General features: G+C 46.0%; 1 protein-coding gene across 2 annotated transcripts in view; it reads left to right on the forward strand.

Annotated features, from left to right (window-relative positions):
- The window catches only part of LOC118381860 (junctophilin-1-like), a 99,374-nt gene that overhangs the window by 12,708 nt on the left and 63,192 nt on the right, over positions 1-23,474 (forward strand). For both annotated transcript variants that reach the window (XM_052498657.1, XM_052498659.1), the window contains one exon: positions 1,218-1,986. In XM_052498657.1, the coding sequence (XP_052354617.1) occupies positions 1,218-1,986 (769 nt within the window). The remainder of the gene's footprint in view (positions 1-1,217; positions 1,987-23,474) is intronic.

Consider the following 23,474-nt stretch of genomic DNA (forward strand, 5'->3'; position numbering starts at 1 on the left):
TCTATGATACCAGGTGGGTTTCTTTCCCATCTAATCAATGTCTCAGTATGTAATGATATCTATGATACCAGGTGGGTTTCTTTCCCATCTAATCAATGTCTCAGTATGTAATGATATCTATGATACCAGGTGGGTTTCCTTCCCATCTAATCAATGTCTCAGTATGTAATGATATCTATGATACCAGGTGGGTTTCTTTCCCATCTAATCAATGTCTCAGTATGTAATGATATCTATGATACCAGGTGGGTTTCCTTCCTATCTAATCAATGTCTCAGTATGTAATGATATCTATGATACCAGGTGGGTTTCTTTCCTATCTAATCAATGTCTCAGTATGTAATGATATCTATGATACCAGGTGGGTTTCCTTCCCATCTAATCAATGTCTCAGTATGTAATGATATCTATGATACCAGGTGGGTTTCCTTCCCATCTAATCAATGTCTCAGTATGTAATGATATCTATGATACCAGGTGGGTTTCTTTCCCATCTAATCAATGTCTCAGTATGTAATGATATCTATGATACCAGGTGGGTTTCTTTCCCATCTAATCAATGTCTCAGTATGTAATGATATCTTTGATACCAGGTGGGTTTCCTTCCCATCTAATCAATGTCTCAGTATGTAATGATATCTATGATACCAGGTGGGTTTCTTTCCCATCTAATCAATGTCTCAGTATGTAATGATATCTTTGATACCAGGTGGGTTTCTTTCCTATCTAATCAATGTCTCAGTATGTAATGATATCTTTGATACCAGGTGGGTTTCCTACCTATCTAATCAATGTCTCAGTATGTAATGATATCTATGATACCAGGTGGGTTTCCTTCCTATCTGATCAATGTCTAATGACCTTGATGTTGTTGTAGGATGTTAGTATCCTTAATTGAGAGTGTTGGGCCAGTTTCTCTCTGTAGCTTTTAGACAATACTGTTAAGATCAGTCAATCAACCGATCAATCGATCAATCAATCAATCAATCAACAGATCAATCGATTAATCAGTCAATCAACCCACCAACCAATCAATCAATCAATCAATCAATCAATCAATCAATCAATCAATGCACCAACCAACCAATCAATCAGTCAATCAATCAATGCACCAACCAATCAATCAATCAATCAATCAATCAATCAATGCACCAACCAACCAATCAATCAGTCAATCAATCTATCCCCCCCCATCTCTACTGTCCTCTCTCCTCCAGGTACATACCAGGGCCAGTGGATGGGTGGGATGCGGCACGGTTATGGAGTGCGCCAGAGTGTTCCCTACGGCATGGCAACAGTGATCCGCTCTCCGCTCCGTACCTCTCTAGCATCCCTACGCTCCGAGCAGAGCAATGGCACCGTGCTCCAGGACCTCTCGGGTGACACGCCCACCGGCGGCCGGGGCGGGTTCGTCCTCAACTTCCACTCGGACAGCGAAGTGGTCACCGGGAAGAAGAAGGGTCTGTTCCGCCGCGGCTCGCTGTTCGGGAGCCTCCGTCGGCTTCACAAGTCCGAATCGAAGTCATCCATCTCCAGCAAGAGGAGTTCGGCACGCAGCGACGCCGCTATGAGCCGCATCAGCTCCTCCGACGCGGACGCCAACTCCACCGTCTCCCTGGGCGACGGAGAGCTGCCGGAAGAGGACTTGCTGTTGGAGGATCACGTGGATGCCACCACCACCGAGACGTACACGGGGGAGTGGAAGAACGACAAGCGCAACGGGTTCGGCGTCAGCGAACGTTCCAACGGGATGAAGTACGAGGGGGAGTGGCTGAACAACAAGCGCCACGGTTACGGGTGCACCACCTTCCCCGAGGGGAACAAGGAAGAAGGGAAGTACAAGAATAACGTGCTGGTTCGTGGAATAAGGAAGCAGCTGATCCCGCTAAAGAACCCCAAAACCAAAGAGAAGGTGGATCGGGCCGTGGAGGGGGCGCGGAGGGCTGGGGCCACCTCCAGGACGAAAGTGGAAATAGCAGCTTCCAGGTAGGTTGGTGGTGTGTGTGTGTGTGTGTGTGTGTGTGTGTGTGTGTGTGTGTGTGTGTGTGTGTGTGTGTGTGTGTGTGTGTGTGTGTGTGTGTGTGTGTGTGTGTGTGTGTACGAGAGAGGCTGAGTGAGAGACAGAATTTGTGTATGAGAGAATGTGTGTTACACTTGTAAATACACAAACTACTATGAAGAATCCACAAGATCAAAGGCCCTTCCTACATTCCCGGTGCGCCTGGTATGGCTCGGATCTCCAGTTGAATAGTTCAGTTGTGATGTGTAACAAGAGACTTATGACAGTGGGCCCTGATTCATCATTGTATTAGTCACATGGGCCCGAATACAACAGGTGTAGGTAGACCTTACAATTGAAAATGTCAGTGAAGACACTTGCCAGTTTTGTGTGAGATCACAGAGAGCAGTTTACTGCCGCTTGTCCTGGCCATTTATGATCAGCCTTCAGTGTGTGTGTGTGTGTGTGTGTGTGTGTGTGTGTGTGTGTGTGTGTGTGTGTGTGTGTGTGTGTGTGTGTGTGAGTGTGTGAGTGAGAGTGAGAGTGAGTGTGTGTGTGTGTGTGTGTGTGTGTGTGTGTGTGTGTGTGTGTGTGTGTGTGTGTGTGTGTGTGTGTGTGTGTGTGTGTTGTGTGTGTGTGTGTGTGTGTGTGTGTGTGTGTGTGTGTGTGTGTGTGTTTTTGTGTGTGTGTGTGTGTGTTTTGTGTGTGTGTGTGTGTGTGTGTGTGTGTGTGTGTGTGTGTGTGTGTGTGTGTGATCTCTGCTCTCTGTCCATATCTCAGATGCTCCCAGAGCCTGTACAGTGTGTAATAAAGACATACCGTGACGATAGACACACACTGCCAAGCACTCAGCACTGTTCTGATCAGGACAGGCATCCAGGGGGTGGGGGGGGGGGGGGGTCAGGTGAACTGCCCACTATTCTCTATGTAGCCCCCTATATGCTCCGGTATATGGTATTCTGATTCCTCTCTACTGTATTCTGATTATTCACTACTGTATGGAATTCCTCACTACTGTATTCTGATTATTTCCTGATTATTCTACTATTCTGTATCTCTACTGTATTATTCTCTACTGTATTCAGATTACTCTCTACTGTATTCTGATTATTCTCTACTGTATTCAGATTATTCACTACTGTATTCTGATTATTCACTACTGTATTCTGATTCCTCACTACTGTATTCTGATTCCTCACTACTGTATTCTGATTATTCTCTACTGTATTCTGATTATTCACTACTGTATTCTGGTTACTCTCTACTGTATTCTGGTTACTCTCTACTGTATTCTGGTTACTCTCTACTGTATTCAGATTACTCTCTACTGTATTCTGATTATTCTCTACTGTATTCAGATTATTCTCTACTGTATTCTGATTATTCTCTACTGTATTCTGGTTACTCACTACTGTATTCTGATTATTCTCTACTGTATTCTGGACACAGCTCATCCTATATAACTACTGCTGTCCATACTGTATTACATGTATATATATGTATGTATGTATATCCTGACAGGTCCTTCTGATATATATATATATATATATCCTGACAGGTCCTTCTGATATATATATCCTGACAGGTCCTTCTGATATATATATATATATATATCCTGACAGGTCCTTCTGATATATATATATCCTGACAGGTCCTTCTGATATATATATATATATATATCCTGACAGGTCCTTCTGATATATATATATATATATATCCTGACAGGTCCTTCTGATATATACACTGCTCAAAAAAATATATATTTATAACTACTGCTGTCCATACTGTATTATATATATATATCCTGAAAGATATTTCTGATATGTATATCTTTGCTCTGGTGGGATCCCGGGTGGCACAGTCCCTGGTTCGAATCCAGGTTGTATCACATCCGTTCTCGATTGGGAGTTCCTTAGGGTGGCACACAATTGGCCCAGCGTCGTCCTGGTTACGGTTTTGGCCATGGTAGGCCGTCATTATAAATAAGAATTTCACCCTAACTGACTTGCCTAGTTAAAAGAAAGGTCACATTTATTTTTGGAGGATTTTTTATTACAAAAAAACTCTCTAGAGAATTGCAAAACCCTGCTGACATTTTGTAGGAAAAACTCTGTTGTCGACTACTGCTGAGACAGAGTAAACAAGATACGAAGAAGGGGTGCGTGAGAAAGAGTAAACAAGATACGAAGAAGGGGTGCGTGAGAAAGAGTAAACAAGGTACGAAGAAGGGGTGCGTGAGAAAGAGTAAACAAGATACGAAGAAGGGGTGTGTGAGACAGAGTAAACAAGATACGAAGAAGGGGTGTGTGAGACAGAGTAAACAAGATACGAAGAAGGGGTGTGTGAGAAAGAGTAAACAAGATACGAAGAAGGGGTGCGTGAGAAAGAGTAAACAAGATACGAAGAAGGGGTGTGTGAGACAGAGTAAACAAGATACGAAGAAGGGGTGTGTGAGAAAGAGTAAACAAGATACGAAGAAGGGGTGCGTGAGAAAGAGTAAACAAGATACGAAGAAGGGGTGTGTGAGAAAGAGTAAACAAGATACGAAGAAGGGGTGCGTGAGAAAGAGTAAAAAGAGTAAACGTGAGAAAGAGTAAACAAGATACGAAGAAGGGTGTGTGAGAAAGAGTAAACAAGATACGAAGAAGGGGTGCGTGAGAAAGAGTAAACAAGATACGAAGAAGGGGTGCGTGAGAAAGAGTAAACAAGATACGAAGAAGGGGTGCGTGAAAGAAAACAAGATAAAGAAGGGGTGCGTGAGAAAGAGTAAACAAGATACGAAGAAGGGGTGCGTGAGAAAGAGTAAACAAGATACGAAGAAGGGGTGCGTGAGAAAGAGTAAACAAGATACGAAGAAGGGGTGCGTGAGAAAGAGTAAACAAGATAAGAAGAAGGGGTGCGTGAGAAAGAGTAAACAAGATACGAAGAAGGGGTGCGTGAGAAAGAGTAAACAAGATACGAAGAAGGGGTGCGTGAGAAAGAGTAAACAAGATACGAAGAAGGGGTGCGTGAGAAAGAGTAAACAAGATACGAAGAAGGGGTGAGAAAGAGTAAACGTGAAGAAGGGGTGCGTGAGAAAGAGTAAACAAGATACGAAGAAGGGGTGCGTGAGAAAGAGTAAACAAGATACAAGAAGGGGTGCGTGAGAAAGAGTAAACAAGATACGAAGAAGGGGTGCGTGAGAAAGAGTAAACAAGATACGAAGAAGGGGTGCGTGAGAAAGAGTAAACAAGATACGAAGAAGGGGTGCGTGAGAAAGAGTAAACAAGATACGAAGAAGGGGTGCGTGAGAAAGAGTAAACAAGATACGAAGAAGGGGTGCGTGAGAAAGAGTAAACAAGATACGAAGAAGGGGTGCGTGAGAAAGAGTAAACAAGATACGAAGAAGGGGTGCGTGAGAAAGAGTAAACAAGATACGAAGAAGGGGTGCGTGAGAAAGAGTAAACAAGATACGAAGAAGGGGTGCGTGAGAAAGAGTAAACAAGATACGAAGAAGGGGTGCGTGAGAAAGAGTAAACAAGATACGAAGAAGGGGTGCGTGAGAAAGAGTAAACAAGATACGAAGAAGGGGTGCGTGAGAAAGAGTAAACAAGATATGAAGAAGGGGTGCGTGAGAAAGAGTAAACAAGATACGAAGAAGGGGTGCATGAGAAAGAGTAAACAAGATGAAGAAGGGGTGCGTGAGAAAGAGTAAACAAGATACGAAGAAGGGGTGCGTGAGAAAGAGTAAACAAGATACGAAGAAGGGGTGCGTGAGAAAGAGTAAACAAGATACGAAGAAGGCGTGCGTGAGAAAGAGTAAACAAGATACGAAGAAGGGGTGCGTGAGAAAGAGTAAACAAGATACGAAGAAGGGGTGCGTGAGAAAGAGTAAACAAGATACGAAGAAGGGGTGCGTGAGAAAGAGTAAACAAGATACGAAGAAGGGGTGCGTGAGAAAGAGTAAACAAGATACGAAGAAGGGGTGCGTGAGAAAGAGTAAACAAGATACGAAGAAGGGGTGCGTGAGAAAGAGTAAACAAGATACGAAGAAAGAAAGAGTAAACAAGATACGAAGAAGGGGTGCGTGAGAAAGAGTAAACAAGATACGAAGAAGGGGTGCGTGAGAAAGAGTAAACAAGATACGAAGAAGGGGTGCGTGAGAAAGAGTAAACAAGATACGAAGAAGGGGTGCGTGAGAAAGAGTAAACAAGATACGAAGAAGGGGTGCGTGAGAAAGAGTAAACAAGATACGAAGAAGGGGTGCGTGAGAAAGAGTAAACAAGATACGAAGAAGGGGTGCGTGAGAAAGAGTAAACAAGATACGAAGAAGGGGTGCGTGAGAAAGAGTAAACAAGATACGAAGAAGGGGTGCGTGAGAAAGAGTAAACAAGATACGAAGAAGGGGTGCGTGAGAAAGAGTAAACAAGATACGAAGAAGGGGTGCGTGAGAAAGAGTAAACAAGATACGAAGAAGGGGTGCGTGAGAAAGAGTAAACAAGATACGAAGAAGGGGTGCGTGAGAAAGAGTAAACAAGATACGAAGAAGGGGTGTGTGAGAAAGAGTAAACAAGATACGAAGAAGGGGTGCGTGAGAAAGAGTAAACAAGATACGAAGAAGGGGTGCGTGAGAAAGAGTAAACAAGATACGAAGAAGGGGTGAGAAAGAGTAAACAAGATACGAAGAAGGGGTGCGTGAGAAAGAGTAAACAAGGTACGAAGAAGGGGTGCGTGAGACAGAGTAAACAAGATACGAAGAAGGGGTGCGTGAGAAAGAGTAAACAAGATACGAAGAAGGGGTGCGTGAGAAAGAGTAAACAAGGTACGAAGAAGGGGTGTGTGAGAAAGAGTAAACAAGATACGAAGAAGGGGTGCGTGAGAAAGAGTAAACAAGTGTGTGTGTTGGGAAACATTTTTGTGGATGAGTTTATTTAAGGAAAGAGACAGAACTACAGGACGTATTGAAAATAAAATCCCTCTTTATGTCCGAGATCCTAATCTCACAATCGACTGGGCTTTTCCTGAATTTATTCTTTTTCCTGTGACATAAAGTTGATTATTTCCGTAGATTTACATTATTCCACAAAGTTTTATCCAGCTCTGCAGTGATTGGCTGTATAACCCTAATGTAAGTCAGTGATTGGCTGTTTAACCCTGATGTAAGTCAGTGATTGGCTCTATAACCCTGATGTAAGTCAGTGATTGGCTGTTTAACCCTGATGTAAGTCAGTGATTGGCTGTTTAACCCTGATGTAAGTCAGTGATTGGCTCTATAACCCTGATGTAAGTCAGTGATTGGCTGTTTGAACCTTAATGTAAGTCAGTGATTGGCTCTATAACCCTGATGTAAGTCAGTGATTGGCTGTTTAACCCTGATGTAAGTCAGTGATTGGCTGTTTAACCCTGACGTAAGTCAATGATTGGCTGTTTAACCCTGACGTAAGTCAGTGATTGGCTGTTTAACCCTGATGTAAGTCAGTGATTGGCTGTTTAACCCTGATGTAAGTCAGTGATTGGCTGTTTAACCCTGATGTAAGTCAGTGATTGGCTCTATAACCCTGATGTAAGTCAGTGATTGGCTCTATAACCCTGATGTAAGTCAGTGATTGGCTGTTTAACCCTGACGTAAGTCAGTGATTGGCTGTTTAACCCTGATGTAAGTCAGTGATTGGCTCTATAACCCTGATGTAAGTCAGTGATTGGCTGTTTAACCCTGATGTAAGTCAGTGATTGGCTGTTTAACCCTGACGTAAGTCAGTGATTGGCTGTTTAACCCTGACGTAAGTCAGTGATTGGCTGTATAACCCTGACTTAAGTCAGTGATTGGCTCTATAACCCTGATGTAAGTCAGTGATTGGCTGTTTAACCCTGATGTAAGTCAGTGATTGGCTGTTTAACCCTGACGTAAGTCAGTGATTGGCTGTATAACCCTGACTTAAGTCAGTGATTGGCTCTATAACCCTGATGTAAGTCAGTGATTGGCTGTTTAACCCTGATGTAAGTCAGTGATTGGCTGTTTAACCCTGACGTAAGTCAGTGATTGGCTGTTTAACCCTGACGTAAGTCAGTGATTGGCTGTTTAACCCTGATGTAAGTCAGTGATTGGCTCTATAACCCTGATGTAAGTCAGTGATTGGCTGTTTAACCCTGATGTAAGTCAGTGATTGGCTGTATAACCCTGACTTAAGTCAGTGATTGGCTCTATAACCCTGATGTAAGTCAGTGATTGGCTGTTTAACCCTGATGTAAGTCAGTGATTGGCTCTATAACCCTGACGTAAGTCAGTGATTGGCTGTTTAACCCTGACGTAAGTCAGTGATTGGCTGTATAACCCTGACGTAAGTCAGTGATTGGCTGTTTAACCCTGACGTAAGTCAGTGATTGGCTGTATAACCCTGACGTAAGTCAGTGATTGGCTGTTTAACCCTGACGTAAGTCAGTGATTGGCTCTATAACCCTGATGTAAGTCAGTGATTGGCTGTTTAACCCTGACGTAAGTCAGTGATTGGCTGTTTAACCCTGATGTAAGTCAGTGATTGGCTCTATAACCCTGATGTAAGTCAGTGATTGGCTGTTTAACCCTGATGTAAGTCAGTGATTGGCTCTTTAACCCTGATGTAAGTCAGTGATTGGCTGTTTAACCCTGACGTAAGTCAGTGATTGGCTCTATAACCCTGATGTAAGTCAGTGATTGGCTGTTTAACCCTGATGTAAGTCAGTGATTGGCTGTTTAACCCTGACGTAAGTCAGTGATTGGCTGTTTAACCCTGATGTAAGTCAGTGATTGGCTCTATAACCCTGATGTAAGTCAGTGATTGGCTGTTTAACCCTGATGTAAGTCAGTGATTGGCTGTTTAACCCTGATGTAAGTCAGTGATTGGCTGTTTAACCCTGACGTAAGTCAGTGATTGGCTCTATAACCCTGATGTAAGTCAGTGATTGGCTGTTTAACCCTGATGTAAGTCAGTGATTGGCTGTTTAACCCTGACTTAAGTCAGTGATTGGCTCTATAACCCTGATGTAAGTCAGTGATTGGCTCTATAACCCTGATGTAAGTCAGTGATTGGCTGTTTAACCCTGATGTAAGTCAGTGATTGGCTGTTTAACCCTGATGTAAGTCAGTGATTGGCTCTATAACCCTGATGTAAGTCAGTGATTGGCTGTTTGAACCTTAATGTAAGTCAGTGATTGGCTCTATAACCCTGACGTAAGTCAGTGATTGGCTGTTTAACCCTGATGTAAGTCAGTGATTGGCTGTGATTTCATCAGAGGGGGTCACAATAGTTTGAAGCTCAAACTGTGAGGCCACTACAGACAGAAGTGTAGTGTCCTAACAAGACAATTGAGGGGGGTGATAGAGCACATCATGTTCATGAGAGTCTCGTCTTTCCCCAGAGGGGTCATAATAGTTTTTAGGCCAAACCGTTCAGACGCTACAGATGATTTTGTGAGGATGTCTCATGGTCTGACAAACACAGCTCTCTAGCTCTGTCACCTTCCACGGGCAGATGCCTCATGGTCTGACAAACACAGCTCTCTAGCTCTGTCACCTTCCACGGGCAGATGCCTCATGGTCTGACAAACACAGCTCTCTAGCTCTGTCACCTTCCATAACAGATGCTGAAGTGCGACATCGGCTTGCGGAGGATGTGGTGCGTTGAGATGTGTTCGATGCCAAAAACAAAAACATCTCTAGCTTATATTGACAGATTTCTATGGGAATGTTTTTTAATGGTAATTGGAATTTCTGCAGGGGCACAGGGGCACAGGGGCACATGCATCGACCTCAAACTGTATTTATTGCTTCTAGGCCTTTTTCCACACTCTTTAATGAATAACTAGCTGTTATCTATCCTGACGTGTCTTGGATATGATGCTCTTCCCTTTCGACTTACTGAACATCACAAATCTTGTGTTTATAGCCAGGAGATTTTATTCTGCCTGACATCACCAGGAACAACTCTGGGCCCCAGACTATGGGTTTTCCAGTTCTGCTTATAAGCATGTTATAAACTAGCTTTGTGATATTCTTCAGTGTTATAACCAGCCTTTATAAACCCTGTGGCTGGTTAGTGGTTCTGTAAACATCATTATGTAGTAGCTAGCTGACAGTGTTATAACCAGGCTTTATAAACCCTGTGGCTGGTTAGTGGTTCTGTAAACATTATTATGTAGTAGCTAGCTGACAGTGTTATAACCAGGCTTTATAAACCCTGTGGCTGGTTAGTGGTTCTGTAAACATTATTATGTAGTAGCTAGCTGACAGTGTTATAACCAGGCTTTATAAACCCTGTGGCTGGTTAGTGGTTCTGTAAACATTATTATGTAGTAGCTAGCTGACAGTGTTATAACCAGCCTTTATAAACCCTGTGGCTGGTTAGTGGTTCTGTAAACATCATTATGTAGTAGCTAGCTGACAGTGTTATAACCAGCCTTTATAAACCCTGTGGCTGGTTAGTGGTTCTGTAAACATCATTATGTAGTAGCTAGCTGACAGTGTTATAACCAGGCTTTATAAACACTGTGGCTGGTTAGTAGTCCTGTAAACATTATTGTGTAGTAGCTAGCTGACAGTGTTATAACCAGGCTTTATAAACACTGTGGCTGGTTAGTGGTCCTGTAAACATTATTATGTAGTAGCTAGCTGACAGTGTTATAACCAGGCTTTATAAACACTGTGGCTGGTTAGTGGTCCTGTAAACATTATTATGTAGTAGCTAGCTGACAGTGTTATAACCAGGCTTTATAAACCCTGGGGCTGGTTAGTGGTTCTGTAAACATTATTATGTAGTAGCTAGCTGACAGTGTTATAACCAGGCTTTATAAACCCTGTGGCTGGTTAGTGGTTCTGTAAACATCATTATGTAGTAGCTAGCTGACAGTGTTATAACCAGGCTTTATAAACCCTGGGGCTGGTTAGTGGTCCTGTAAACATTATTATGTAGTAGCTAGCTGACAGTGTTATAACCAGGCTTTATAAACCCTGTGGCTGGTTAGTGGTTCTGTAAACATCATTATGTAGTAGCTAGCTGACAGTGTTATAACCAGGCTTTATAAACCCTGTGGCTGGTTAGTGGTTCTGTAAACATCATTATGTAGTAGCTAGCTGACAGTGTTATAACCAGGCTTTATAAACCCTGTGGCTGGTTAGTGGTCCTGTAAACATTATTATGTAGTAGCTAGCTGACAGTGTTATAACCAGACTTTATAAACCATGTGGCTGGTTAGTGGTTCTGTACACATCATTGTGTAGTAGCTAGCTGACAGTGTTATAACCAGGCTTTATAAACCCTGTGGCTGGTTAGTGGTCCTGTAAACAGTATTATGTAGTAGCTAGCTGACAGTGTTATAACCAGGCTTTATAAACCCTGTGGCTGGTTAGTGGTTCTGTAAACATCATTATGTAGTAGCTAGCCGACAGTGTTATAACCAGGCTTTATAAACCCTGTGGCTGGTTAGTGGTCCTGTAAACATTATTATGTAGTAGCTAGCTGACAGTGTTATAACCAGGCTTTATAAACCCTGTGGCTGGTTAGTGGTTCTGTAAATATCCTTATGTAGTAGCTAGCTGACAGTGTTATAACCAGGCTTTATAAACCCTGTGGCTGGTTAGTGGTTATTATTATGTAGTAGCTAGCTGACAGTGTTATAACCAGGCTTTATAAACCCTGTGGCTGGTTAGTGGTTATTATTATGTAGTAGCTAGCTGACATGGTTATAACCAGGCTTTATAAACCCTGTGGCTGGTTAGTGGTCCTGTAAACATTATTATTTAGCAGCTAGCTGACAGAGAGGTGGTTTTATTGATCAATAGAGGTCATGTGATATGGTTTCTTTGACCTGCAATGACCCAACCAACAAGCACATATCTCCCCAATGCACCTAGTGGATCCAGAGAGAGGTAGAGAGGTAGAGAGGTAGAGAGGTAGAGAGGGAAGAGAGGTAGAGAGGTAGAGAGGTAGAGAGGTAGAGAGGGAAGAGAGGTAGAGAGGGAAGAGAGGTAGAGAGGTAGAGAGGGAAGAGAGGTAGAGGGGGAAGAGAGGTAGAGAGGGAAGAGAGGTGGAGAGGTAGAGAGATAGAGAGGTAGAGGGGGAAGAGAGGTAGAGAGGGAAGAGAGGTAGAGAGGGAAGAGAGGTAGAGAGGGTAGAGAGGGAAGAGAGGTAGAGAGGGAAGAGAGGTGGAGAGGTAGAGAGATAGAGAGGGAAGAAAGGTAGAGGGGGAAGAGAGGAAGAGAGGTAGAGAGGGAAGAGAGGTAGAGAGGGTAGAGAGGGAAGAGAGGTAGAGAGGTAGAGAGGTAGAGAAGGAAGAGAGGTAGAGAGGTAGAGAGGGAAGAAAGGTAGAGGGGGAAGAGAGGAAGAGAGGTAGAGAGGGAAGAGAGGTAGAGAGGGTAGAGAGGGAAGAGAGGTAGAGAGGTAGAGAGGGAAGAGAGGTAGAGAGGAGAGAGAGGTAGAGAGGGAAGAGAGGTGGAGAGGTAGAGAGATAGAGAGGTAGAGAGGGAAGAGAGGTAGAGAGGTAGAGAGGGAAGAGAGGTAGAGGGGGAAGAGAGGAAGAGAGGTAGAGGGGGAAGAGAGGAAGAGAGGTAGAGGGGGAAGAAAGGAAACCAACAGATGGTAGAGAGAGAGAGAAAGAGGAGAGGAAAGGGGATCACAGTTAATTCAGTCAAGTGGAATACAGGAGTAAGTCTGGAATTGGAGAAACAAGAGGACTCACACAAACACACACACACACACACACACACACACACACACACACACACACACACACACACACACACACACACACACACACACACACACACACACACACACACACACACACACACACACACACACATCCCCTCTGTGAGAAAGCAGGCCTAGACGAGCCGTCCCATCAGCCCCTGGGGAAGAGCGGATGACCTCATGGTGTTGATCAACCAATCGATTGAGAGCTAGAATGATGCTGGTGTAGAAGCCCCTGTGGTGCCAGCTTCCACTATCAGTATGTGTGTGTGTGTGTGTGTGTGTGTGTGTGTGTGTGTGTGTGTGTGTGTGTGTGTGTGTGTGTGTGTGTGTGTGTGTGTGTGTGTGTGTGTGTGTGTGTGTGTGTGTGTGTGTGTGTGTGTGTGTCAGAGATAACTGAGTAGCGCTGTCCTGGCTGGCATTCATCTCATTCAAGAGTAGAAGAGAGAGTTGCAGAGAGTGAGGCAGGTTTACAGTGGGGCAAACAAGTATTTAGTCAGCCACCGATTGTGCAAGTTCTCCCGCTTAAAAAGATGAGAGAGGCCTGTAATGTTCATCATAGGTCCACTTCAACTATGACAGACACAATGAGAAAACAAATTCCAGAAAATCACACATTTTTTATGAATTTATTTGCAAATTATGGTGGAAAATAAGTATTACAAGTCTGCTGTTGTGGCTAGGTGGTGTGGCTAGGTGGTGTGTCTAGGTGGTGTGAGATAGTGTAGAGGTGGTGGTGTCTGCTGCTGTGGCTAGGTGGTGTGTCTAGGTGGTGTGAGATAGTGTAGAGGTGGTGGTGTCTGCTGCTGTGGCTAGGTGGTGTGTCTAGGTGGTGTGAGATAGTGTAGAGGTGGTGGTGTCTGCTGCTGTGGCTAGGTGGTGTGAGATAGTGTAGAGGTGGTGGTGTCTGCTGCTGTGGCTAGGTGGTGTGGCTAGGTGGTGTGAGATAGTGTAGAGGTGGTGGTGTCTGCTGCTGTGGCTAGGTGGTGTGGCTAGGTGGTGTGAGATAGTGTAGAGGTGGTGGTGTCTGCTGCTGTGGCTAGGTGGTGTGTCTAGGTGGTGTGGCTAGGTGGTGTGAGATAGTGTAGAGGTGGTGGTGTCTGCTGCTGTGGCTAGGTGGTGTGGCTAGGTGGTGTGAGATAGTGTAGAGGTGGTGGTGTCTGCTGCTGTGGCTAGGTGGTGTGTCTAGGTGGTGTGAGATAGTGTAGAGGTGGTGGTGTCTGCTGCTGTGGCTAGGTGGTGTGAGATAGTGTAGAGGTGGTGGTGTCTGCTGCTGTGGCTAGGTGGTGTGGCTAGGTGGTGTGAGATAGTGTAGAGGTGGTGGTGTCTGCTGCTGTGGCTAGGTGGTGTGGCTAGGTGGTGTGAGATAGTGTAGAGGTGGTGGTGTCTGCTGCTGTGGCTAGGTGGTGTGTCTAGGTGGTGTGGCTAGGTGGTGTGAGATAGTGTAGAGGTGGTGGTGTCTGCTGCTGTGGCTAGGTGGTGTGAGATAGTGTAGAGGTGGTGGTGTCTGCTGCTGTGGCTAGGTGGTGTGAGATAGTGTAGAGGTGGAGGTGTCTGCTGCTGTGGCTAGGTGGTGTGGCTAGGTGGTGTGAGATAGTGTAGAGGTGGTGGTGTCTGCTGCTGTGGTTAGGTGGTGTGAGATAGTGTAGAGGTGGTGGTGTCTGCTGCTGTGGCTAAGTGGTGTGGCTAGGTGGTGTGAGATAGTGTAGAGGTGGTGGTGTCTGCTGCTGTGGCTAGGTGGTGTGGCTAGGTGGTGTGTCTAGGTGGTGTGAGATAGTGTAGAGGTGGTGGTGTCTGCTGCTGTGGCTAGGTGGTGTGGCTAGGTGGTGTGTCTAGGTGGTGTGAGATCGTGTAGAGGTGGTAGTGTCTGCTGTTGTGGCTAGGTGGTGTGAGATAGTGTAGAGGTAGTGGTGTCTGCTGCTGTGGCTGGGTGGTGTGGCTCGGTGGTGTGAGATAGTGTAGAGGTGGTGGTGTCTGCTGCTGTGGCTAGGTGGTGTGGCTAGGTGGTGTGTCTAGGTGGTGTGAGATGGTGTAGAGGTGGTGGTGTCTGCTGCTGTGGCTAGGTGGTGTGGCTAGGTGGTGTGTCTAGGTGGTGTGAGATCGTGTAGAGGTGGTAGTGTCTGCTGTTGTGGCTAGGTGGTGTGAGATAGTGTAGAGGTAGTGGTGTCTGCTGCTGTGGCTGGGTGGTGTGGCTCGGTGGTGTGAGATAGTGTAGAGGTGGTGGTGTCTGCTGCTGTGGCTAGGTGGTGTGGCTAGGTGGTGTGAGATCGTGTAGAGGTGGTGGTGTCTGCTGTTGTGGCGAGGTGGTGTGAGATCGTGTAGAGGTGGTGGTGTCTGCTGTTGGGTTTGGTGGTGTGGCTAGGTGTTGTGGCTAGGTGGTGTGGCTAGGTTGTGGTGTCTGCTGTTGGGTTAGGTGGTGTGGCTAGGTGGTGGTGTCTGCTGTTGGGTTAGGTGGTGTGGCTAGGTGGTGGTGTCTGCTGTTGGGTTAGGTGGTGTGGCTAGGTGGTGGTGTCTGCTGTTGGGTTAGGTGGTGTGGCTTGGTGGTGTGGCTAGGTGCTGTTGCTAGGTGGTGTGGCTTGGTGTTGTGGCTAGGTGGTGTGGCTTGGTGCTGTGGCTCGGTGCTGTGGCTAGGTGGTGTGGCTAGGTGCTGTGGCTAGGTGCTGTGGCTAGGTGGTGTGGCTAGGTGGTGTGGCTAGGTGCTGTGGCTAGGTGGTGTGGCTAGGTGCTGTGGCTAGGTGATGTGGCTAGGTGCTGTGGCTAGGTGGTGTGGCTAGGTGCTGTGGCTAGGTGGTGTGGCTAGGTGCTGTGGCTAGGTGCTGTGGCTAGGTGGTGTGGCTAGGTGCTGTGGCTAGGTGGTGTGGTTAGGTGGTGTGGCTAGGTGCTGTGGCTAGGTGCTGTGGCTAGGTGCTGTGGCTAGGTGGTGTGGCTAGGTGCTGTGGCTAGGTGCTGTGGCTAGGTGCTGTGGCTAGGTGGTGTGGTTAGGTGGTGTGGCTAGGTGCTGTGGCTAGGTGGTGTGGCTAGGTGCTGTGGCTAGGTGCTGTGGCTAGGTGCTGTGGCTAGGTGGTGTGGCTAGGTTCTGTGGCTAGGTGCTGTGGCTAGGTGCTGTGGCTAGGTGGTGTGGTTAGGTGCTGTGGCTAGGTGCTGTGGCTAGGTGGTGTGGCTAGGTGGTGTGGCTAGGTGCTGTGGCTAGGTGCTGTGGTTAGGTGGTGTGGCTAGGTGCTGTGGCTAGGTGGTGTGGTTAGGTGGTGTGGTTAGGTGGTGTGGCTAGGTGGTGTGGCTAGGTGCTGTGGCTAGGTGGTGTGGTTAGGTGGTGTGGTTAGGTGGTGTGGCTAGGTGGTGTGGCTAGGTGGTGTGGCTAGGGGCTGTGGCTAGGTTGGTGTGGCTAGGTGGTGTGGCTAGGTGGTGTGGCTAGGTGCTGTGGTTAGGTGCTGTGGCTAGGTGGTGTGGCTAGGTGCTGTGGCTAGGTGGTGTGGCTAGGTGCTGTGGCTAGGTGGTGTGGCTAGGTGGTGTGGCTAGGTGCTGTGGCTAGGTGCTGTGGCTAGGTGGTGTGGCTAGGTGCTGTGGCTAGGTGCTGTGGCTAGGTGCTGTGGCTAGGTGCTGTGGCTAGGTGCTGTGGCTAGGTGCTGTGGCTAGGTGGTGTGGCTAGGTGGTGTGGCTAGGTGCTGTGGCTAGGTGCTGTGGCTAGGTGGTGTGGCTAGGTGCTGTGGCTAGGTGGTGTGGCTAGGTGCTGTGGCTAGGTGGTGTGGCTAGGTGCTGTGGCTAGGTGCTGTGGCTAGGTGCTGTGGCTAGGTGGTGTGGCTAGGTTCTGTGGCTAGGTGCTGTGGCTAGGTGCTGTGGCTAGGTGGTGTGGTTAGGTGGTGTGGCTAGGTGTTGTGGCTAGGTGGTGTGGCTAGGTGGTGTGGCTAGGTGCTGTGGCTAGGTGGTGTGGTTAGGTGGTGTGGCTAGGTGCTGTGGCTAGGTGGTGTGGTTAGGTGGTGTGGTTAGGTGGTGTGGCTAGGTGGTGTGGCTAGGTGCTGTGGCTAGGTGGTGTGGTTAGGTGGTGTGGTTAGGTGGTGTGGCTAGGTGGTGTGGCTAGGTGGTGTGGCTAGGTGCTGTGGCTAGGTTGGTGTGGCTAGGTGGTGTGGCTAGGTGGTGTGGCTAGGTGCTGTGGTTAGGTGCTGTGGCTAGGTGGTGTGGCTAGGTGCTGTGGCTAGGTGGTGTGGCTAGGTGCTGTGGCTAGGTGGTGTGGCTAGGTGGTGTGGCTAGGTGCTGTGGCTAGGTGCTGTGGCTAGGTGGTGTGGCTAGGTGCTGTGGCTAGGTGCTGTGGCTAGGTGCTGTGGCTAGGTGCTGTGGTTAGGTGCTGTGGCTAGGTGCTGTGGCGAGGTGGTGTGGCTAGGTGGTGTGGCTAGGTGCTGTGGCTAGGTGCTGTGGCTAGGTGGTGTGGCTAGGTGCTGTGGCTAGGTGGTGTGGCTAGGTGCTGTGGCTAGGTGGTGTGGCTAGGTGGTGTGGCTAGGTGCTGTGGCTAGGTGCTGTGGCTAGGTGCTGTGGCTAGGTGGTGTGGCTAGGTGCTGTGGCTAGGTGCTGTGGCTAGGTGCTGTGGTTAGGTGCTGTGGCTAGGTGCTGTGGCGAGGTGGTGTGGCTAGGTGGTGTGGCTAGGTGCTGTGGCTAGGTGCTGTGGCTAGGTGCTGTGGCTAGGTGCTGTGGTTAGGTGCTGTGGCTAGGTGCTGTGGCTAGGTGCTGTGGCTAGGTGCTGTGGCTAGGTGCTGTGGCTAGGTGCTGTGGCTAGGTGCTGTGGCTAGGTGCTGTGGCTAGGTGCTGTGGCTAGGTGGTGTTGCTAGGTGGTGTGGCTTGGTGTTGTGGCTAGCTGGTGTGGCTAGGTGCTGTGGCTAGGTGCTGTGGCTAGGTGCTGTGGCTTGGTGTTGTGGCTAGGTGGTGTGGCTAGGTGCTGTGGCTCGGTGCTGTGGCTAGGTGGTGTGGCTAGGTGCTGTGGCTAGGTGCTGTGGCTAGGTGGTGTGTCAGCATTGTGGTCTGACTAAATAAGGCCAGACTGGAGTCAGTTTATCAGCACCGGCCAGGAATACATTCTCTCCTGCCATCGCTATCATCTCTCTCCTGTGTGTGTGTTGTGTGTGTGTGTGTGTGTGTGTGTGTGTGTGTGTGTGTGTGTGTGTGTGTGTGTGTGTGTGTGTGTGTGTGTGTGTGTGTGTGTGTGTGTGTGTGTGTACAGTGTGTGTGTCTGTGTGTTTGTAGCTGATACAGTACACACTTGTTGCCGTTACAGTTCTGCTATCATCTGGCTGGATTTCAAACACACACACACACACACACACACACACACACACACACACACACACACACACACACACACACACACACACACACACACACACACACACACACACACACACACACACACACACACACACACACACACACACACACACACACACACACACACACACACACACACACACACACACACACACACACACACACACACACACACACACACACATACACACACACACACACATACACACACACACACACACACACACACACACACACACACACACACACACCACTATCTTTCAGCAGCATGGGGTGTGTGCTGACCACTACAGTTCCATTTAATATCACATCAGTATATTCACTATACTGTTTATGACCTGTTTATGACCTGTTTATGACCTGTCTATGACCTGTTTATGACCTGTTTATGACCTGTTTATGACCTGTTTATAACTTGTTTATGACTTGTTTATAACTTGTTTATGACTTGTTTATGACTTGTTTATAACTTGTTTATGACTTGTTTATAACTTGTTTATGACTTGTTTATAACTTGTTTATGACTTGTTTATGACTTGTTTATGACTTGTTTATGACTTGTTTATAACTTGTTTATAACTTGTTTATAATACTTATAATACTTACTTGATCATTTCTTCAGTTGTAGTTTTTTAACATGGTCATGAATCCACCTGCTCCAGATCTTTTAGTCCTGTGGTTGGCGTGTTGCGTGTTAGGTCCAGATCTTTGAGTCCTGTGGTTGGCGTGTTGCGTATCTGGAACCAGACCAGAGTCCCACTTTCTCTGTCCCATCCCTGTCTCTCTCTCTCTCTCTCCCCCCTCTCTCTCTCTCTCTCTGTCTCTCTCTCTCTCCCCATGTCTCTCTCTCTGTCTCTCTCTCTCCCCCCTCTCCCTCTGTCTCTCTCTCTGTCTCTCTCTCTGTATATCTCTCTGTCTCTCTCTCCCCCCTGTTTCTCTCTCTCTCTCTCCCCCCTGTCTCTCTCTCTGTATCTCTTTCTCTCTTCATTAGTATCTGTCTCTGTCTCTCTCTCTCTCTTCATTAGTATCCGTCTCTGTCTCTCTCTGTATCTCTCTCTCTCTTCGTTAGTGTCTCTCTCTGTATCTCTCTCTCTCTTCGTTAGTGTCTGTCTCTGTCTCTCTCTCTCTCTCTTCATTAGTATCCGTCTCTGTCTCTCTCTGTATCTCTCTCTCTCTTCGTTAGTGTCTCTCTCTGTATCTCTCTCTCTCTTCGTTAGTGTCTGTCTCTCTCTCTCTCTCTCTCTCTTCATTAGTATCCGTCTCTGTCTGTCTCTGTCTCTCTGTTTCTCTTTGTTAGTATCTCTCAAATTAAATTCAAAGGTGCTTTATTGTCATGAGAAACACATGTTTACATTGACAAAGCAAGTGAAACAGAAAATAAACAAGGAAAATAAACAATCAGAAATGAACAGTTAACAGAATATCGACATTTAAAATGTTATATTATTGGCTATGTACAGTGTTGTTACAATGTGAAAATAGTTGAATAGTTGAAGTATGAGGGGTGTCTCTCTGATGCACCCACACACACATACACTTTACAGGACCAGTCATACCCCTATCAAAGGTTAAAGACATATAACAAGTTATCCTGATGCAAAATCAGAGACTGTCTATACCTGACAGACAGAGAGCAAGAGAGCAAGAGAGCGAGAGAGCGAGAGAGAGAGAGAGAGCGAGAGAGAGAGAGAGAGAGACAGAGACAGAGAGAGACAGAGAGAGAGACCCACAAAGAATTTGAAAACAAAACATTGATTAACTCTGTTAATGTCACCACCACGTTCTGACCTTAGTTCCTTTTTTATGTCTCTGTTTTAGTTTGGTCAGGGCGTGAGTTGGGGTGGGCATTCTACGTTTTGTAGTCTAGGTTTTGTATTTCTATGTGTTTGGCCTGCTATGGTTCCCAATCAGAGGCAGCTGTCAATCGTTGTCTCTGATTGAGAACCATACTTAGGCGGCCTGTTTTCCCACTATGGGTTGTGGGTAGTTGTTTTCTGTCTCTGTCTCTGCACAGAACTGTTTCGTGTTGGTCTATTTTTGTTATTTTGTTCTTAGTGTTCTGAGTTAAAATAAATATGCACATGGACATATTGGTAGGATCCTTCCTACTCCTCCTCAGACGAAGAGGACAGCTGTTACAGTTAGGGAAAATATCACAAATATTATGACAGGTTGCCATGAGAACAGGTCAACCAGTGGAGCACAAACAACATTGTAAATACAACTAATATTCATCTGATGACGTCATCTTCCCCTGCTTCAACTCAGATTGACATGGCGGCTTTGCTTCGAGCTCCGAGGAAACTTTGCAGTATTTTTTTGTTTATTTTTGTTATTTCTTACATTATCAAAACGTTTTTTTTTTATTACATACAGCCGGAAATAACTTTTGGATATCAGAGCGGCGGTAACTCACCAGCGTTACGACCAGAAATATGACTTTCCACAATTGGATTCTTTGTTCGTTGTTCTCAGGGCTTATTATTCAACTAAATTTAAATTATTCAAAAATTTAACTTATTCAAGAGGCTGCTCCAAGTCGGCGGAGAAGAGGTATTCAGAGTGGACTTCTAGTCCAACTCAGGTGCCGGGTACACCATCCGTTCAGTCTCTGACAATAAAGTAGATGAGCTCAGGGCGAGGATCTACTTCCGGACAGACATCAGGGACTGTAACATACTCTGTTTCACGGAATCATGTCTCTCTCCGGATATTCTGTTCCGTCCATTCAGCCATCTGGGTTCTCAGTACATCGCGCAGACAGGAATAATGAATTCCCCAGGAAGAGGAATGACTAACCACTCATGATGTGATTGTGATAACATACAGAAACTGAAGTTCTTTTGTCCACCCGACCTAGAATACCTTACAATCAAATGCCAACCGTATTACCTCCCAAGATAATTCTCTTCGGTTATGGTCACAGAAGTGTATATTCCCCCTCAAGCCGATAGCACAAAGGCCCTCAAGGAACGACACTGTACTTTGTGCAAACTGGAAACCACATATCCTGAGGCTGCATTTATTGTAGCTTGGAATTTTAACAAGGCTACTATGAGGAAAACACTACCGAAATTCTATTAACACATTGACTGCAGTACTCGTGGCTATAGGTCATGCTAAAAGAACTCTCAACCATTGTTTCTCTCCAATCTGGGATGCCTACAAAGCCCTCCCCCATCCTCTCTACGGCAAATCAGATCACAACTATATTCTGCTCCTGCCTTCCTACAGGCAGAAACTCAAACAGGAAGTACCCGTCCTAAGGTCTATTCAATGCTTGTCTAACCAATCGGAATCCATGCTTCACAATTGTTTTGATCACGTGGACTGGGATATGTTCCGGGTTGCCTCTGAGAATAACATTGACGTATACACTGACACGGTGACTGAGTTCATAAGGAAGTGTGACCACGGCAAGGTGACTGGGAATCTGGGCAGATAGTCCTTGCATAAGGCAATCAGACAGACAGAATGTCGCATTTCAACATGAGACGTAAGTGGCAGAGTCTACAAACAATCACAGACTACAAAGGGAAAACCAGCCAGATTGCGGACAACAACGTGCTACCAGACAAGCTAAACACCTTATTCACCTTATTCGCCCGCGTTATTCACCCGATAACACAGTGTCACCGACAGATCAGCTGGCTGGCGTTTTTACGGACATATTCAATCTCTCCCTATCTCAGTCTGCTGTCCCCACATGTGTCAAGATGGCCACCATAGTTCCTGTACACAAGAAAGCAAAGGTAACTATTGACTAGTTAGTAGAACTTACTTCTGTCATCATGAAGTGCTTTGAGAGACTAGTCAAGGATCATATCACCTCCACCCTACCGGCCACCCTAGACTCACTCCAATTTGCATACCGCCCCAACAGATCCATGGATGATGCAATCGCCATCACACTGCACACTGCCCTATCTCATCTGGAATACCTATGTAAGAATGACTGCAGCTCAGCTTTCAACACCATAGTACTGTACTCTCCAAGCTCATCATTAAGCTTAAGGCCCTGGGTCTCAACCCCGCACTGTGCAATTGGGTCCTGAACTTCCTGACGGGCCTCCCCCAGGTGGTGAAGGTAGGAAACAACACTTCCACTATGCTGATCTTCAACACAGGGGCCCCACAAGGGTGCGTGCTCAGCCCCCTCCTGTACTCCCTGTTCATCTATGACTCCAACTCTATCATCAAGTTTGCAGACAACACAACAGTAGTAGGCCTGATTAACCAACACTGACGAAACAGCGTACAGGGCGAGGTCAGTACAGGTACATCAAAGCAGGGACCGAGAGACTGAAAACAGCTTCTTCCTCAAGGCCATCAGACTGTTAAATAGCCATCACTAGCCGCCTACCACCCGGTTACTCTCCCTGCACCCTAGAGACTGCTGCCCCATGTACATAGACATGGAATCACTAGTCACTTTAATAATAATGTTTACGTACTGTTTTACTCATCTCATATGTATATACTGTATTCTACTGTATTCTAGTCAATGCCACTCTGACATTGCTCGTCCTAATATTTATATATTTCGTACATCCGTTCTTTTACATTTAGATGTGTGTGTGTTGTAGTGAATTGTTAGATGCAGTGTTGGAGCACAAGCATGTCACTACACCCGCAATAACATGACATTAACTGACCAGGTGAATCCAGGTGAACACCATGATCCCTTATTGATGTCACCTTTCTTAAGGCTGAGATCCCGTTAACGGGATCGATATGACAACAGCCAGTGAAAGTGCAGGGCGCCAAATTCAAAATAACAGAACTACCGTAATTAAAATTCCTCAAACATAGAAGTATTTCACACCATTTTAAAGATACCTTTATTAATCCCACCACAGTGTCCGATTTCAAATAGGCATTACGGTGAAAGCACCACAAACGATTATGTTAGAGCAGAGCGAAGTCACAGAAAAAGCCAAAGAGAGGAGTCACAAAAATCAGAAATAGAGAGAAAATTCATCACTAATCTTTGATGATCTTCATCAGATGACACTCACAGGACTTCATGTTACACAATACATGTATGTTTTGTTCGATAAAGTTCATATTTATATTTAAAAAATCTCAGTATACATTGGTGCGTTATGTTCAGTAGTTCCAGAAACATCTGGTGATTTTGCAGAGCCACATCAATTTACATCAATTTACAGAAATTGTCATAATAAATAAATGTTGAATAAATGTTGCTGAAAATAATGCTTTGGATAAACTTAACCGCTGTGTCAGATTTTTTTGTTTTAAGTTTTACGGAAAAAGCAAACGATACAATAATCTGAGTACGGCGCTCAGAGACCAAACAGGACAAAAAGATATCCGCCATATTGTGCAGTCAACAGAAGTCAGAAATAACATTATAAATATTCACTTACCTTTGATGATCTTCATCAGAATGCACTCTTAGGAATCCCAGTTCCACAATACATTTTTGTTTTGTTTGATAATGT

Source organism: Oncorhynchus keta, chromosome 4, assembly GCF_023373465.1.
Source record: "Oncorhynchus keta strain PuntledgeMale-10-30-2019 chromosome 4, Oket_V2, whole genome shotgun sequence".
NCBI classification, from domain to species: Eukaryota; Metazoa; Chordata; class Actinopteri; order Salmoniformes; family Salmonidae; genus Oncorhynchus; species Oncorhynchus keta.